At 41.1% G+C, this 16,395-nt stretch overlaps 2 protein-coding genes across 2 annotated transcripts; one reads left to right on the top strand and one right to left on the bottom strand.

The window, feature by feature from the left end:
- Positions 1 to 491: 491 nt before the first annotated feature.
- LOC139201624 (transcription intermediary factor 1-alpha-like) lies at positions 492 to 10,888 on the bottom strand. The gene is made up of 18 exons (XM_070830993.1): positions 10,609 to 10,888; positions 10,249 to 10,367; positions 9,904 to 10,051; positions 9,293 to 9,425; positions 8,771 to 8,887; positions 8,384 to 8,498; positions 8,025 to 8,171; positions 7,719 to 7,833; positions 6,295 to 6,671; positions 4,662 to 4,796; positions 4,475 to 4,580; positions 4,325 to 4,382; positions 4,041 to 4,173; positions 3,349 to 3,695; positions 2,935 to 3,064; positions 2,211 to 2,285; positions 1,719 to 1,871; positions 492 to 1,607 (listed from the first exon to the last, which is right to left on the bottom strand). Exons 1-18 carry the CDS (start codon positions 10,886 to 10,888, stop codon positions 1,380 to 1,382), a joined length of 2,916 nt encoding a protein of 971 aa, XP_070687094.1. The 3' UTR covers positions 492 to 1,379.
- Positions 10,889 to 11,956: 1,068 nt separating this feature from the next.
- Positions 11,957 to 15,787, top strand: LOC139201380 (aldo-keto reductase family 1 member D1-like). Its single transcript, XM_070830677.1, has 9 exons — positions 11,957 to 12,077; positions 12,324 to 12,491; positions 12,683 to 12,799; positions 13,221 to 13,298; positions 14,212 to 14,334; positions 14,475 to 14,584; positions 15,024 to 15,189; positions 15,322 to 15,404; positions 15,609 to 15,787. The coding sequence occupies exons 1-9, from the start codon at positions 11,985 to 11,987 to the stop codon at positions 15,649 to 15,651; spliced, it is 981 nt and encodes a 326-aa protein (XP_070686778.1). The 5' UTR covers positions 11,957 to 11,984; the 3' UTR covers positions 15,652 to 15,787.
- The last annotated feature ends 608 nt before the right edge of the window (positions 15,788 to 16,395 follow it).

The following is a 16,395-nucleotide window of genomic DNA, read 5'->3' as shown; positions in this document are numbered from 1 at the left end:
AGCTTCTCGTGCCTGCTAGCCTTCCAGAAACTACCAGCCCTCCTCTCCACCTCAAATCTACATTTTACTTTAACAAGAAACAGCAGCGGGAGCTGACCTTCAGCTCATAGGTGGAGGAAATTGGAGTGGCTGAGGTCGCATTCAAACAGTGTTAATCTTGTTGTGGGGGGTGAAGTACAGTTCCTTTGAAGCTCAACAAAGCTTGTCTTGCCACGTCTGTGTCAATCAGCAGAGGGTCACTAACACAGCCAGGCAGTCAGAGGACTTGTTCATTATTAGTCAACACAGCTGTAGGAACTTGTTAAAGGGGAGAGTGGCTTTGCTTCACTTCAAGTTAAAGTACAGTAAGTTGTAATGAGAGTAATAATGCTTTGCAATTCATTAAAAAGGGCAGTAATAGACTCCATAAACATGCAGATAGAGGTTGCAGAAGGAATATAACATTGACCATTACCCAGAATTATGCTCTCATGTTTTATTGTACCCTGTAAACACCTGCAAGTTGACTTTCATGCACGCAGGTTTAAGGCTGAACGTTCTTGGATATTGGATATCATAAGAAAACAGTGCACAATGGTGAGTGTGTAGAAGAAATGTTTCCAAATTAGAATTATCTTAGAAAAATAGTCTCACACAACATTGGCACTGTCTTCAGCTCTTCACAATCAAATCTGAAAATCTCAACATAATTAAATAGACAAATAACATCACACATAATATTTACCTTTACAACATTAAATCTGCAGTTCTGCACTATGTTAAAATAGACAGTCTGTGGTTTTCTCCAATGGCTTTGATGTTTTCGTTTCACTGGCCTCGAACGTAACACACCTTATTCCACACAAGACAGACCGCAAACATCAAAGCCCATGATTATCATCCTTCCTCCGATCACTGCTATATTTACATATGGGAAGGTAGACAGGAAGAACACACCATGTCTTAGCTCAGAGTCGGTGTATCCACTGTGAGCAGACTGAGACCAAACTGATCACTGAGAACTTAACCAAAACAAAAGACTGCTCACCAGAATAGCCACTTAGCGTTACCCTGTAAATGCCTAAATGTCCTGCATGTAAGTACTTTTTGCATGAATCCTACTTCTTCAATCTTAAGTCACACACAATCTTTAGTCAGAGAAAGAAGCCAGTTCTTAAGAGTTAGAGTAAATGCAAACAGCTATAATGCAGTTTAGGTCAGAGAATAGAAATAATTTGGTGCCCTAGCTGTTTTCCTTGCAGTACAACTTAATCATTAAACATATAAAAGATTGTTAACTGACCTGAAGGTAATTGTGCATCATCAATGTTTGTAATAAAGTGTAACACACTGGTGATGGCAGTGTTCAAATATCTAAGTGATTGAGATGATTTATACTTTCATACTCCTCCCTCCACTCCACTGGGACAGCTTGGTGCATCTTTGGAGTCAGAACATGTGCGCTGGCGCTTTGTAGGCTGGGAAATATAGTCAAGAGATGAGAGTTGAGAATCCGGCGGGGTAGTGGCTATCATCTCCTGTTTGATTTCTGGAAAGGTCTGATCAGGGAAGATGATCCTCAGGTGATCTTCAAACATCCTGCTTGCCACGATGACCTCTGCGTCAGCCTGCCGTGCAAGCAAAAGCGAGGATGAGGGTTAAACATTTTATAACCAGGAAGTCATGAAGTGAATAAAACTGAAAAACAGGCTTCTTGTAAACAATTCTTGCTGTAGTACCTCACTGAGGACTGCACAGTTCCCAAGCAGAAGCCTGATGTCTGATACAAACTCTGCAGGGCTTTGGTAGCACAGACTCTGCTTAGACTCCAGTCGTTTTTTCACTGTGGAAAGCTTTGGTCCCTTTATAGTCAGCCTGTTATTAGCACATACCTACAGTATTTAGAAAGGGAGTGATAATCAAACAATAAAAGTTCATGGGAAGACCTTGCGGTAAATCACGATTAATATATCATACTTATGTAGTATTACATGACAGTTTATAGTCATAATTGTTACTGTTCATCCATTAATGCAACAACAAATACTGTAAGACCTGTGTCAGCAAGACAAATACACATAGCCTATTTATAGTGCCTAATGAAAGATTCATAATTTCTCTGTCTTTACTGATAAATACTACATATTAAACATAATTAAAGTTACAGTTACATTAACTCCATGTGACATTAATCCCTTTCCATCTGTGGTCAGCAGTGCTTCCAGACTCACCGAGGGGGACACAGCCTTTTGAAAGTCTGAACTCTGGTCACTGCAAAACAAGTGCAGCAGCAGCCTCTCACACTTCTGCAGAAGAAGAAATCAGGCACATTACATGTCAGCTGACAACTGTGAAACTAAACACAGATCTCCAGTCAAGTCTATTGCATCTGCCTGGTGAATCCTGTGAACCTGACACAAGTACCGTACAGGTGATGTTTGCCTCACAGAACACTGACACTGATCAGCTTTGTCTCAACCCTAACACAGATTCTTAGCTGGTGTTAAATCACGACATCAAGCAGCTCGCTTAACACGCCATTGCATTAAAAAGAGAAAATATATTCTCCTACTACTACTACACAATATAGTTGCCGGACAATAGTAAAAACAATGTGGCTGCTAGGCAAACAGTGAAGAAATCATGCAAAGAAACTTACAAAGACACTTTTTTGCTTTACTCCATGTACTACAGATTCTTAAACATGTGCTAACTATAGTGCACACCTACGAACAACCTCCAAAAGGTTGTACATATAAATATAGTGACAGAATTTAGCCGAATCATGAGGAAATATGTTTGCCACAGATTAAACTACAGACTTTCAAATGTACAGAGGTCAGGTGTTTGCTATATAAAACAATAAAAAGAGATCTAAAAACCTGTTATAATTACTATAATTCTATAACTATACATTGTTATAGTTAAAAAAAAAAAAAAAAAAAGAGCACTGACTCGTTTGTCCACAGGGGAAAATCCTCCATCAGAATCTGGCTCCTTCTTTACTGTTTTGGCTTCTAGTTTGCTTTCATATTCCATCTCAGGCACTAACAGGTCACGGCAGAAAGAGCAAAACCACTTCCCACTGAAAAGAGACAACCCAGAGACTCAATACAAAAGCCAGTGAGCAGGACCATACATTAAAAAGTGCATTATGCTGCTGTCAGATGAAAACCTCATACCTCCACAATGCGAAAACAACTTGTCAAAAACAGCCTCATTCTTAAAGGCTCAAGGTTGTTTTTTTTCAATCCACAGAGGACCATAATTCCTTAATTCCAGTATAATCATGAAATTTTAACAAAGACCTGAGTTATGGGGGTTCCATCTGAGACCAGCCATAAATAAATATCCCCTGACAGAGCTTGCCTGGGAGATTTGTGGAGAGTTGGAACGTGGCACGAAAGGTGAAAAACCTTGGGACACTTATCACAGCACAGCAGCTCTCCCCCAGTTTGACACACAGTGCACAAGACTTCATTAGAGTCTTCCAGCGGAGCTTGGTGCTGGTCTACCTGCTGTTCTCCTCCCAGTGGATGGATGTGAGCAGGAGGCTTACTCCGGTCCCATGGGCTTCTTGGAGGCGGTGAAAGGCTGTGGGGTTTGTCGTCTGTGCTTTGAAGAGGAGTTAGGGCTTTGTTCCCCTCACCTTGAGCTCTGATTTGGGGCTGGTCACCTGTGCTGTCAGGGAGGCTGGCTCTTTGGTTGGCTTGTATCTAAAATCCATGAAGAGAGAGAAAAATTAGTCCTGAAAATATTGCGACTGATATGTATGAATGGATTCTGTCCTCACTTATGGTTTTACCTCCAAATATAGAGGTTTAGAGAATCTAGCCATGCTGTTGGCTTGTTTACAACCTGTCTCATCGTCTGACCAAACTTTCAGTAATGTTCCTTTAAATTCTATCCATTATATACACATTCAACATTCCTCCTGTGTTAGTCCAGTGCACTGTAAAATGTAGTCATGAAGTTTTAGATTAAAAAATCTACCAAAATTCAAATATACACTATATATGGAATCCTCCTTGGACAGTAATAATAATTCATTGTCTCCTTACAAAGCTACTGTCTTCATCTGGTTCATCTTTGATGACTATGATGGGCCCTGGGGACGACCTTCGTCTTTTCTTGACAGCTGAGCCCACTGCTCCAGTAGCCTGCTGTGCATCCGGAGGTTTGCAAGAAACCGTCCTTTGGAGCAAAGAAGGAACCAATTAGAATGAAGCAGAAGTCACTGGAGAAAGCAATGGCACAAAGGGACATATGAAGGCAGTACGGTTGAAAGCTACACAACATTCAGAGGGGGAGAGAAAGAATCAGTGTGTGCGCAGATGTCTCTCACCCTGGTTTCTCCTCATGGGATACAGTGGCGTACCCTGGTGAATTCTGCTGTCCTTGCACTTGCGGGAAATAAAAATGCTTTGCTTTATCAAAATTACAGCAATACAACCGCTCTGCAAACATACAAATGACACTGGTGGCACAGACATACCATTTCTGTGTGGCAAAGAAGGCGGCAGGCTCTGGGGATAGTTTGGTTTCAGCATGTATATTGGACCATCTGAATCATTCCTCCTATTCAGATATGTGGGCTCATTCTAAACACAACATTGCATGTTGTTAACTACACTGCAAACATGATGCGGCTCTAGTTTACATTAATGGATGGAGTCACTTACCGTGTGTTGTGACTGAGGCAAGCTGACGCCACCATTGATTGGTAGTGGTGTCATATGGGTGTAGAAGGGTGAAGAGGAAAATACGTCCGTGTGTCTGAGTTGGTAACTGGAGTTGCTTCCCATCCCCCTCAGAGGCTGCAAATGACAGATGGAGAGAAATGCTGCAATCATTTTCATGCTACATTCCTGTCAGCGACTATAAGCATGTGATGATGGAGGTGGAGATTAAACGGTGCGCTTCCATTACTGTCCCTGGCTGTGTGGGTCGACGCTCCCTTGCAGCAACCAGAACAGAGAGGAATAAAGCATAAGCAAAACATTCAGAAGTTCCATGCTGATCTGCCTCAGACCTTTTTTTGATCTATTGCAGATTTAAGATAGCAGGTGCAGCTAATCTTTCACCTCCTACAAGATGTATGAAAAGACAGCAGTTCTATAAAATATTTAAATACATGTGGCTAATTCAGTTCAGCTCAGGTACACTTAAAGGACCATACCCATATTTTCTATGTTTTAACACACACTACACTATAAAATACACCTCTTCCAATAACATACACTTTCTTTTTAGGCCCAGAAAGCCTTTTATGGATGATAAGATCATTGTCCACCAGAGTTAGAACATTTTTCATTACTCTATTTGACTTAACATGTCAATGAAATGTAATGTAATGATTTTTTTAGTGTTAAGTAGAGTCACGGATGTTTAATGTTATTTAATGTTACCGTTAAGTGCTGATTTGAAAAAAGTGTGTTGGTTTTAATACTAACCATTTTTATAAAATACAACTGTTTTTGCAATCTTTCCACAAAACCATGAGTATGTAAAGACTTGAAACTTGCCTCATCATGTCAGCATTGCTATTCATCAAGTTGCTATGAGGGCTATGAGAGCGCTATGAGGTAATTTCACAAATTAATCTGCACTTAAAGCTGCGTTACAACATAACAAAATAACTCTTGAGAAAAATAGAAGCAGACATGCTGTAAACATAAAATTGTAGACTTGTCAGCTATCCTTAAATCTCTTTGAGCCATAGTGGAGTATAAAGAAAAACAGCAGCTGCAGTGCCCAGAACACAATCTAAAAACCTACAACAGCATGCTTTGAAAAAAAATACTCAGCAGTACATTTATACATGTATCTACACGATTTATAGAAAAATATGCAAAAGTACTGATATATTTCTTTACTATGGCAAACATTTGAGGGTTCCTTATACAACTATAACAGCTTGCTCACATCAGTATGACACAACTCATGTGTGTACTTAACACACTAGTATTGTCCTGAATAAGCCTATACTTCAGAGTTGGAACCAAAACACCCTGTGAACTAGACTAAACAACTTGGATGATGAGATATTATCAACCTTTTCTTATGGAAACTTAGGTCCGCCCTCTGTCACATGTTGGCTGCGGTTGCACGGTTTTATTTTACGTTTTTGAGTCATAAGCTTGTTCAACACTTAAAAATCTATCTTGACAAGGACAGACACAAATTGCCCCGGATGTGAAGGCTGTCAGCTCTATTTAGGACAATGCCATCTGCTGTCGGTGCTTGTTAAGAGGGCTTGTCAGTCAAACTGGCACGGGCACACGTGCACACTCACACACAGGAACACACACTAACCTGGGGCAAAAACCCAGGGCTCGGTAAGCTGCTGGTTGGGCTGACGTGGTTGGTAGGAGGCACCATTAATCTGCGGCTTGGTTGGGGTGGCAAACTGTGGGAGGGAGAGCCTCCTTGCAGGGGCCCTGGGACGGTTCGCTGTAGTCGGACGCTCTGATACCACGTCCAGGGTGCAGGATGTGGTTGGGGCTGCCAGTGGGCCTGTGGGTTTAGCTTGTCCACCTGCATCTGGAGCTGAGCCAGAGTATTATGGGGTGCTCCCAGGGCAAAGCTGTGGGGTGAGCCTGAGGGGCCCTGCCCAGGGTGCGAGAGCTGATGAGGTATACCCTGAAAACCACCCAGCTGGTGGCCTGGTACACTCTCCACCACTAAAGAGCCTGCGGGAACATAGACACAGAAACAAGATGAGCATAACAAGTGGTGAGGAAAAATACACAATATAGACAAAACTTCTGCAGAGAACTGTGTGAAAAAAAAAGGGATGTAACTAACGATAAAGACACCGGTTAAGTTAACAATTAATCTGTTGAATGTTTTAGATTAAGCATCCTGGCAAAAATATTGCAGATCCTCACAATGAAGAGGCTGGACCCTGAATATTGGGATTTCTGCTTGGTAAAACCAAAATCTGTTTGACTTAAACATTCATTGTTTTGAATTTTCTGTTGGCTGAATGTTCGGGGAAAAAAAATCAATTCATCTCATATTTCAGCTCAACTGTCAGGTTCGCATGAGTTGCAAATGCCCAGTATTTTGGGCCTCTGTTAAGCTCTGGATCCCCTAAATCCTTCGGAGCTTTCTTCCCAGTTCAGCATCTTTCCTCCAAACAATGAGGGAGAACCAGCAAATCTCTGGTAAGTGGTGTGATTTGCGTGAAGAAAATGGCAGCCAAGTGATATTTCAGATTTATTCCATCTCAGAATCAATCATCCATTACCCACTCCGTGGATGAGATGACAACCCTCTGTATGCAAGCATTAATAACAAAAAAGGGATTTTTGGAAAACGGTGAGATAAAAAAGGAACAAAGGTGATTACTATTTCATTTTGATGTTGTTCAGAGAGTGACTACTGAATCAGAACTGAGCTTTGAAAATAAAACTGAAGACTCTTGAGGAATAGATAATCTTAACAGGGTGTGTGACTGATGGTACAAGCTTTTTGCAGTTTCTGCAAGGTTTGCCATATTAATATAGTCTGCAATCTTTATAGTCATCCTTGTTTCCATAAAGAGTCACCTTAGTTGAAACATTTGTGGAAATCATCAGTGTGGCCTTTATATTTTGGCAGATATAACAGTTGAACAATATTCTTAAAATCAGCCAGCCAGACAATGACAATAAAAACAGTGTCCTGACTAAAAGAAATTCGTACCCAGGTTTCTAGATTGGCTTTTGTAGCAGAGATGTTTTTTTTTGTCTTACCCAGATCAACATTTGAAGCCCAGTAGGAGGACCGACACTGGAAGCGTACAGTGCTCTGTGGTATAAACGAGGTACTACATTTTGCCCGCAGGAGGTTTCCAATCTGGAACAGAATCTGCAACAGAAGGGGTGTTATTAATAATTCTTAGATAAGGACATTTATGTGTTACAAAAGGCATATGTTCCCACTTCATCAACACAGATCAAACTCCTGAGCAGCTTTCAGAGCTGAGCCGAGTTTCATGTTGGGAAAGCAAGATTGTGGTGAGTTACTGCTGAGTGGATAAATGATCAGAGAAACCTCACCAAACGTTTACAGTACAAGAGGGCCGTGCCCCCATTCCTGGCTACGGCCCATTTGGTGAAGTTGATGACATGATCCAGGTGTCTGGAGAGATAGCCGATGTCCTCCTGTTGTTTACGCAAGACGCTCTCATGATCCTTTGTTGCAGCCTGGAAAACATGAATAAGTGAACATCTGCAGCGTTCAAACAGCTTGCGGGTATGCGCTCTGGGCCTCGGGGTAAAACAGTCAACCGAGCTTGCAAGCATGTAATGTTCAGCAGACAACACCACAGCAAGCTACAGGTCTACGGCATATGGTGAAACGAATAAATGATGTCGTATTGCTATATTTGTAACATATTCAAAAGCTTTTGGCATACCTCAAGCTGATTAACTAGCATCTTGCCCTTCTTGTTTATCTCGAGAATCAAACTGCAGATGGATTTCTTTATCTCATTATGGACGGATGTGCGGTTCTGATCAGCCTGAAGAAGGCTGAAAAACATAAGCTGCAACTATCAATAACAATTCAAATTTGACAAATGATATGCTCAATCAAACAGTGCCTATTTCAAAACACATTGTGAGTGTATGCATTGTTTTATCCTCAAACCATTAACCAATCTTGTTTATGAGAGTTAGAAGTCATATTGAGGAACAAGATGGACTTTTCCCTTAACAGTTCAATAAACTATGAGTGCATTCAGCTTTTGCTTACATTTTGCACACAAGATATATGTAATCTTGCGGTATGTGGAAGTACATACCCATTGTTTATGGAGTTTGAAACCTCCTCAATCACTTTCTTTTTCTCCTGCAGCTGACGGGTCATGTTCTCCATGTGCTGTTTGTGGTTTTTATAAGCATCTTCAAGGAACTGGTAACTGATCCAAAAAGAACATTAAGTCAGTGCATACAACATAAAAAGTAAACGTTGATTACATAGTAGTAGTGCTCCACTACTGTAATTTAATCCCTTTCTCTCGTCAACTCAGTGATTCGACTGACAGGATATAATGCAACAGTTCAAAAATAACAGTCGTTCAGTTACATTTCTGCAGATTGAATAAGAGCAACATCCTGAGAAACAAAAGGATTGTTTCATACAATCAATATATGGTTTTGCATGCAAAAGGAAATGTCAGATAGCTACATTTATGACATATGTAGCTGCACTGTTGTATTGTTTAGTGTAGCATCAAACAACACTGACATTTACACACAGGTGCATAAAACTTTATATGATATAATGATACTGCATTATGTTATATCGTAAAATGTGACTCTACTTGTGGTCCTTGTGCTTGACTAGCTGGCAGTCGCGACAGGTTAAGAGGTCACAGGTCTCGCAGAACAGCTTCAGCGGCTCTTGTTTGTGGATGTCACAGAACATCTGCCTGCGAGTCGGCACACCGTGGACCTCTGGAAAGCATCAGAAGGTTCATCATTTGGTCCCTTCGTTCTGGGTACATGGCATTTTTTTTTTTCCATGTGACTGAATTTTACTGATTTCACTGAGTGGAATGGAAAAGACTTGAATATAAACTAGCAAACAATGGATGCATAAGTGCAGCATAGAATGTGCATTTCCAAGACACAGGCTTGCAAAGAAATGAGAAATGACATTTTTTTTTGTATGTTTTACAATCTTTCTCTTGCAGGTTCCTGCTACTAAGCAACTTCTGACGCCTAAGATAATAAGCCTTTGGTAAACTATACATTTAAATGTTTTAATCTAATTTGAATTCTGCTGCACTTTATGAGGATTTCCACACATGTTCCATTATGTAACTGAGTGAGAAGGTCGTAAATTGCACACAGAACCTGTGACATCTGCAGCACTGATCCCATTATGGCTTTTTACTTTGTTATGGAAACAAAACAAACGAGATTAGAGTACCCTGAGATACTTCTGCCTTCTGTCTGATGGTGTGGTCTCTGGTGAATTTGACTCTTTGATGGGCCTCCACACAGGTGGCACAGAGGTACTCCACACAGTTCACACAAAACCCTGCAGCTTCAGTGTTGTCGTCACAGGTCATACAGAGCTACAGGGAGATGAGACAGGCATCAGAGGCCGATACATCCACAAGGGGTGAAAGTGTAGGACACATGCTGATTCTCGTTTGAACAAGCAAATTAAATAAAATCTAACATGTAAAAATGATGTCAGGAATATCAAAGCCATAACACTAAAAACTAGTAACAAGGCTGCCCCCACATGGTGATGCACTCTGTCACTAACCTGGACCGTCCTCTCCACTGTGCTGCTGGGAGCCTCAACTGAGTCCTTCACAAAGACGTTTTCCATCACATCCACCTCCATACACTCCTGCCTGCACACCGGACAGCGGATCACATTCACTGGAACCAAAGAGAATCACACACACATTGGTCTAAATTAGTAAAATTGGGTTTCTGAGTGCTTTTTGGGAAGAAAAAAAAAAAGAAAAAAAGACTGACACATGACAGAAGACGCGTGTAAGATGCAGGATCTTAAACACACATCAGCCTTACAGACACACAATGGATTTTCACCCTCTTGCATGCTGGGAAGGTGAAACACTTAAATGGAGGAATTGTCATTGTTTGTAAACAGACTCACGTGGTTTGGTCGCCCTGTCAACCTGCGAGTTTGGCGGCTCCACCATGGCCAAATTCCTCGAAGGCGGAGGCAAGCATTTCTTGCAGAAAGAGTGCAGACACGGCAGAAGTTGGGGCTCTCGACTGTGAAAGTTTAGGTGGCAAACGGGGCAGGTGTCCAGGTCATTTTGGCCGTCGGTTGCCCGGGACTCTTCCTCTTCTACCGGCATGCTCTCTGCTTCGTTCTCAACGACGATGACAGCGGCGTCCTCCGTCTCCTGTTTCTCCACGCGTCCGTCCATTTGCAGCACTTTTCTATCCTTCACTGCTAGATTCCGTCTGTGTCCACGCGCTGTTTTCCACTCAGGTGAGCGGACCGAGAGTCAACGAGCATCTTCTCACACCTGCATTTTCCCTCTTCGCGCTCTCAGCTGGCTCCTTCTGTCACGTCTGCTCACATGATAGAAAAACCGTAAAACGACTGGCGCACAAACACGCAACACAATAGCTCCCCGCGTGAGGCTGTCGTACGCTCGCGTGCCGCAGATGTTGCTCAGTTTGCTCCGCACGCGCTCGTTGCGGCACGAGAGGGGTGGGGTCAAACGGTGTGCGCGTGCCGATCGTGGCCGCTGGCTGCGTGATGGACAGAGTCGGTCTGCAGGAGAGGAGACTGATGTTAGACTGATGTTTGTGACCGTGAAAGTTTGTGCCACCGACCAGTTACTGAAGGAAGCAGCAGACCGCAGTGCACCTGTGTTCACGTTAACGTTACTGCTGGTGATCGTTCACAGCAATCTGCTCAGACAATAATCAGTTTCAAAAAGTTAAAATACGTAAATTATTCTCTTAAAAAGTAATGATTTATATCAGCCTGCAAAAATCTACTTAAATTCCATTTATTACAAATGCATTGTAATGGCATAGCTACTATCATTTTTGTTGATTGGATGTATTTTTGTTATGTGAAATGTGATCATCGCTCACTTTGTTAAAATTATTGATTTATCTCTTTTGTTCCTTAAAAAAACAACATGCATGAGTCCAATTATTTATGTGCTAGTTGAATCATGCATAAATTTGAACTGCTACAATAACAACAGCCCACTAGTGCAGTTAACCCTTTGACTTCACAAGTTTCTCTCATGTGAGGAAAACACAGGTAAAAACCTGTGAAAGAGCGCAGCCTGTCACAATGTGCAGCAGTAATAGTCACTACAACACTTATCATCATCATTAGGTTCGCCTGTTTGGGTTTGACTGTCTGCAAATGCTCGCAGAAAGAGGCCACGAACGTAAGTGCATGCGAGATAAAGTTGCAAGGTTCAAGGTTCACGTTCGTTCTATGAATAACCTATTTGGCAGAGTGGAGAGCAGCTCGGTTTATCCACATTTTCACACATGAATCTGACCGCAAAGAGCCACAGTATCACCCTCAGCGATGGGAACCATATTCCCTTGCTGGGATTGGGCACCTATGGGGACCCTCGAACGGTGAGAAGACTGTAATGTGTGTGTTTCTAGATTTTAATGTGACCTAGGCTCGATAAGGATCGCATTAGCAGGTGGACTTCGCGTTTATTGCTTGCAGTGAGTGAATAAACATTAATAGGTGTTTTAAATGTCAGTGCAAAATGTGGACGTGTCTTTCGAATGGGAATGGATATTTGCACAAACTACAGTACAACTGGATCAAAACTAGGTCAACTAGTGTTTGCATTTTCTGTTTATTTCCAATAGACATCCAAAGGCACAGCGCTTGAGTGTGTCAAGATGGCCATAGATGTGGGCTACAGGCACTTTGATGGGGCATTGGTGTATTACAATGAGCACGAAGTGGGTCAAGCCATCAGAGAGAAGATTGCTGATGGAACCGTAAGAAGAGAGGACATCTTTTACTGTGGAAAGGTAATACATTTTGTCATATGTCATATGTCATGTCCTATAGTTTAAGAATTTATGTTTTTCTGCTTTTCTATTCATTGGATATTTTAACTCTGTAAACAGTTTCGAAATGCAGAAACGTGTGCTGTGCTCCATGTTAAATTCATTGTAATGTTTATTTTGATGTGTAAGCAGCTCCATGTCATCTCCCACAGCTCTGGAATACCTTCCATCCACCAGAATTGGTGAGACCGACCTTGGAGAGGACACTGAAAGCCTTGAAACTAGACTATGTGGATCTCTACATTGTTGAGCTTCCTATGGCCTTCAAGGTTTCTATAATCATATACACACACACACACACACACATACACACACACGGTAGATGGCAGTTTACTTATCAGGTAGCCATGAAGAGCTTGGACATTGACCTTTAGATACTTTAGCAGCATGGCATTTAATTTGGATAACGCTCTTATCGATGTCCCGTTAAACAAGATGGTTTGAAATAAGAAGGTGATTAAATTAAATGTGCTGATTTAAAACTATTTTGAACAAAAGAAAGTAAATGAAGAACATATCTGTCGACAAATGTGGCCAATACTCAGCTTAACCAACACAGTCTAGTTGGAGGGAACTGCACCTGCACACCATCACACTATTTCCTTATTACCATGATCCTGCCACCACAGCAGGCGTCTATCTAACTGACAACTGTTAATACAAATTGTTGAATTCTTTCTTAAATGTCAGCCTGGAAATGACTTCTACCCAAAAGACCAGGATGGAAAATACATCTATCACCACACAGACCTCTGTGCAACATGGGAGGTGAGTTACTGGCCTGGATGGTCCAGCTGTTTGATGACTTTGCATGACATATATATTCATTAATTGTTTGAATCACTTCTGCATCATCCCCTCATACAAGTATAATTAGAAACATTGATTACATCAAACAGTTATAGACCACATGTACATGCATGTTAGTGAGGACAGAAAAAATATTAAAAACACTTTTCAATACGATGAAATGCATTTCAACACTACAATAGAGGTGAATCTGTGTCGCTGCTTAGACACAGTCTTACCAAATTAAATATAATCTCCAACTTGAAGGTTCTGCTATTTTTTTTCTGTGCATTTTCGTGGTGCTTGTAATGTACTTTTCATCCAAGAAAATATGAAAGCGAAAGCAATGAAATAACGAACCAAGAGAAACTACTCTGAAACTGGCATGTATTCATTTTCCTACCAGAATATAATCATACTTGAATGTTGAAAGAGCATTCTCTGCTGCAGCTCAAGGACACTGTCAAGGACAGTGTCATTTCAATCAGGAAATCATTCAGTAAAAGTGAACCAATTGACATATATTGTGATATATTGTGATATGTGCACGACAAAGATGAGAAATGTGAAGAGTCTTAGGAGTGAGTGTGATGTCATCATATAATAAGGGGGTCGTAAAGCCATGAGTAGTGTAGGATAACCCCTTGATGGAGTCGACACACTGGTGGCGTCAGCTGATTAAGAAGAAAGTAGGTAGAGAGAGAGAGAGAGATGTGAATGACTGCAGCATAAAGACAGTCTTCCTGATTGAACTAAGCTTCACAAAGAGCCGAGCTGTGTTCAAAGAAGTGTTTTTTTCCACTCCACCGTGCGTTATACTTGCCTCTCCTATCTCTGTCACTCTGTAAAGACAATCGCTATCAGTCCTTGACAGGAAATCTTTTCTCAACAGGCTTTAGAGGCCTGCAAAGACGCAGGGCTGGTCAAATCTCTGGGAGTCTCCAACTTTAACCGCAGACAGCTGGAGCTGCTGCTGAATAAACCCGGCCTCAAACACAAACCTGTATCCAACCAGGTGACCTGAAAGGACCTGAAATGGATCTTTCCTGTCCATTCCAACTGGATTTTATTCTAGCTAATGAGAGTACAGAGTGCCAATATAATGTCTGGCCGCTTTGGACCAACTGTGTGTTTTCTTCTTACTTGTACCTGTAGGTTGAATGTCACCCATATTTCACACAACCCAAGCTTCTGGAGTTCTGTCGTCAGAATGACATCGTGATTGTTGGCTACTGTCCAATTGGCTCCTCCAGAGATGCATCCTGGTATGTTGGTTTTAATAGATGTGCACTTTTTGAATAACCGATGTGATATTCTTTGAACAGATGTCGCTGACAGCTGGTGTTTTGAAATGTTTCAGTCAGGGAAGGCTGAAAAAAAAAAAAAAGCATTTTAGACATCATGTGACACTAAAATCTAAAAGCTCTGTGACACAAAAGCAGGGATTCATTAGGCTTTAAGATGAGGAATTAATGTTCAGTAACAAAATCGAACAGACAAGTGAATATGAGCACTGCAACGAAGGTAGCATGACACATAACCTCTGGCGTTATCATTTGGCAATGTCCAAAATGAAGTAAAAACATGTCAGCCTAGCATTACTATTGTTACCAAACCCTCAACACACGAGGGTGTTAAATATAAAGGCTTTAATAAGAGTCTCTGTCCTGGCATCATTTGTATTTCCTTCTGTCTCTGGCTCAGGGTGAATTTAAAATGTCCTCCCCTGCTGGAGGACGAGCTGCTTGTTTCCATTGGGAAAAAGTACCACAAGAGTCCTGCCCAGGTGGCTCTGCGCTTCAATGTCCAGAGAGGAGTTGTAGTGATCCCCAAGAGCTTCAGCCCCGAGAGGATCAAACACAACTTCCAGGTGGGTTTACCAAAACGCTTGTTTCATCATAAGGCACATGATGTAGTGTACACAGTAAATGCATTTGTATTTACACGTTTGTATTTATACATTCATTTCAATGATATCAATTCAAAACATATTTGGCTCCAGATATTTGACTTTTCACTCACTGAGGAAGAGATGAGGGCCATTGAAGCGCTGAACAAAAATATTCGTTTTGTGGAGCTGCTGATGTAAGTATAAAGTTTGATAGTGATCCAATCTGAGTTGAACCTAATTATGTACCTAAAGTTAGTGCACATTTGCACTGATGTAGTTTGTATTATAATAATATAATCTATTGTGTTGTGTTGTTTTTATTGTGTGATTTTTTTTTTTTAAGACAATCAAATTCTCATCATCATGCTCAGAAACTCTCTTGTTTTGTTTTAACACAGGTGGAGTGACCATCCAGAGTACCCATTTCATGATGATTATTAATTTTTACATTTTTTTTATGACATGGACTCTTTTCAGCATTGGGCTACACTGGTGCATTTCCATACTAAACACTAGAGGGCTCTAGTTCACAGTAAATGAAAAAGACAAATAGGTTCTTATGCTGTACAGCTCAAATGTGTGAAGCTGAATATTTCATTCATCCATCCTTCGTTACTACTGTTTTGAAATTGATTAATGTAACTGTTTCCATAAATAAAGTTTGAATTACATCTACGTGTACATATCTACATACCGTATGTTGTTTGGAGGTGAGGTTTAACATCTTTGACAGCTGTAACTGCAAAGGAGTACATGAGAACAGTAATCAGTATGGATTATGCTGCACGCCAATGCTTGGATGGACTCAGCATCTGTTGTGATTTGTTATGTTTATCAAATTAACTAAGACAGTCAATAAGTAAGAATCAATCTTGTGAGTACATGAAAAACATACTGCCCATGAGGGAATAAACGCAACATACTGCCATTTCAGTGTAATTCTAATGAGCAAATGTGTGCTGTATGTATAGCATGTACCAGCAAAATTCAACCAAAACACTGTGTCAAGAATGAAGAGGTCAGATTGAATATAAGCCAAACTGTTTACATAAATGGGACGTTGTTAATGGGCATTGCAGGCATTAAGGCATCTTTGTGATAACCTAACAGAGGGGCGGGTTTTGTTATTTACTCTGATAAAGAGCTATAAGATAAATTCTCAGAAATGGGCGCCTCAAATCTGGG

Source organism: Pempheris klunzingeri, chromosome 5 (genome assembly GCF_042242105.1).
Source record: "Pempheris klunzingeri isolate RE-2024b chromosome 5, fPemKlu1.hap1, whole genome shotgun sequence".
Lineage (NCBI taxonomy): Eukaryota > Metazoa > Chordata > Actinopteri > Acropomatiformes > Pempheridae > Pempheris > Pempheris klunzingeri.
Note: the sequence above shows the minus strand (reverse complement) of the source record. Positions and strands in the feature narration are given on the sequence as shown.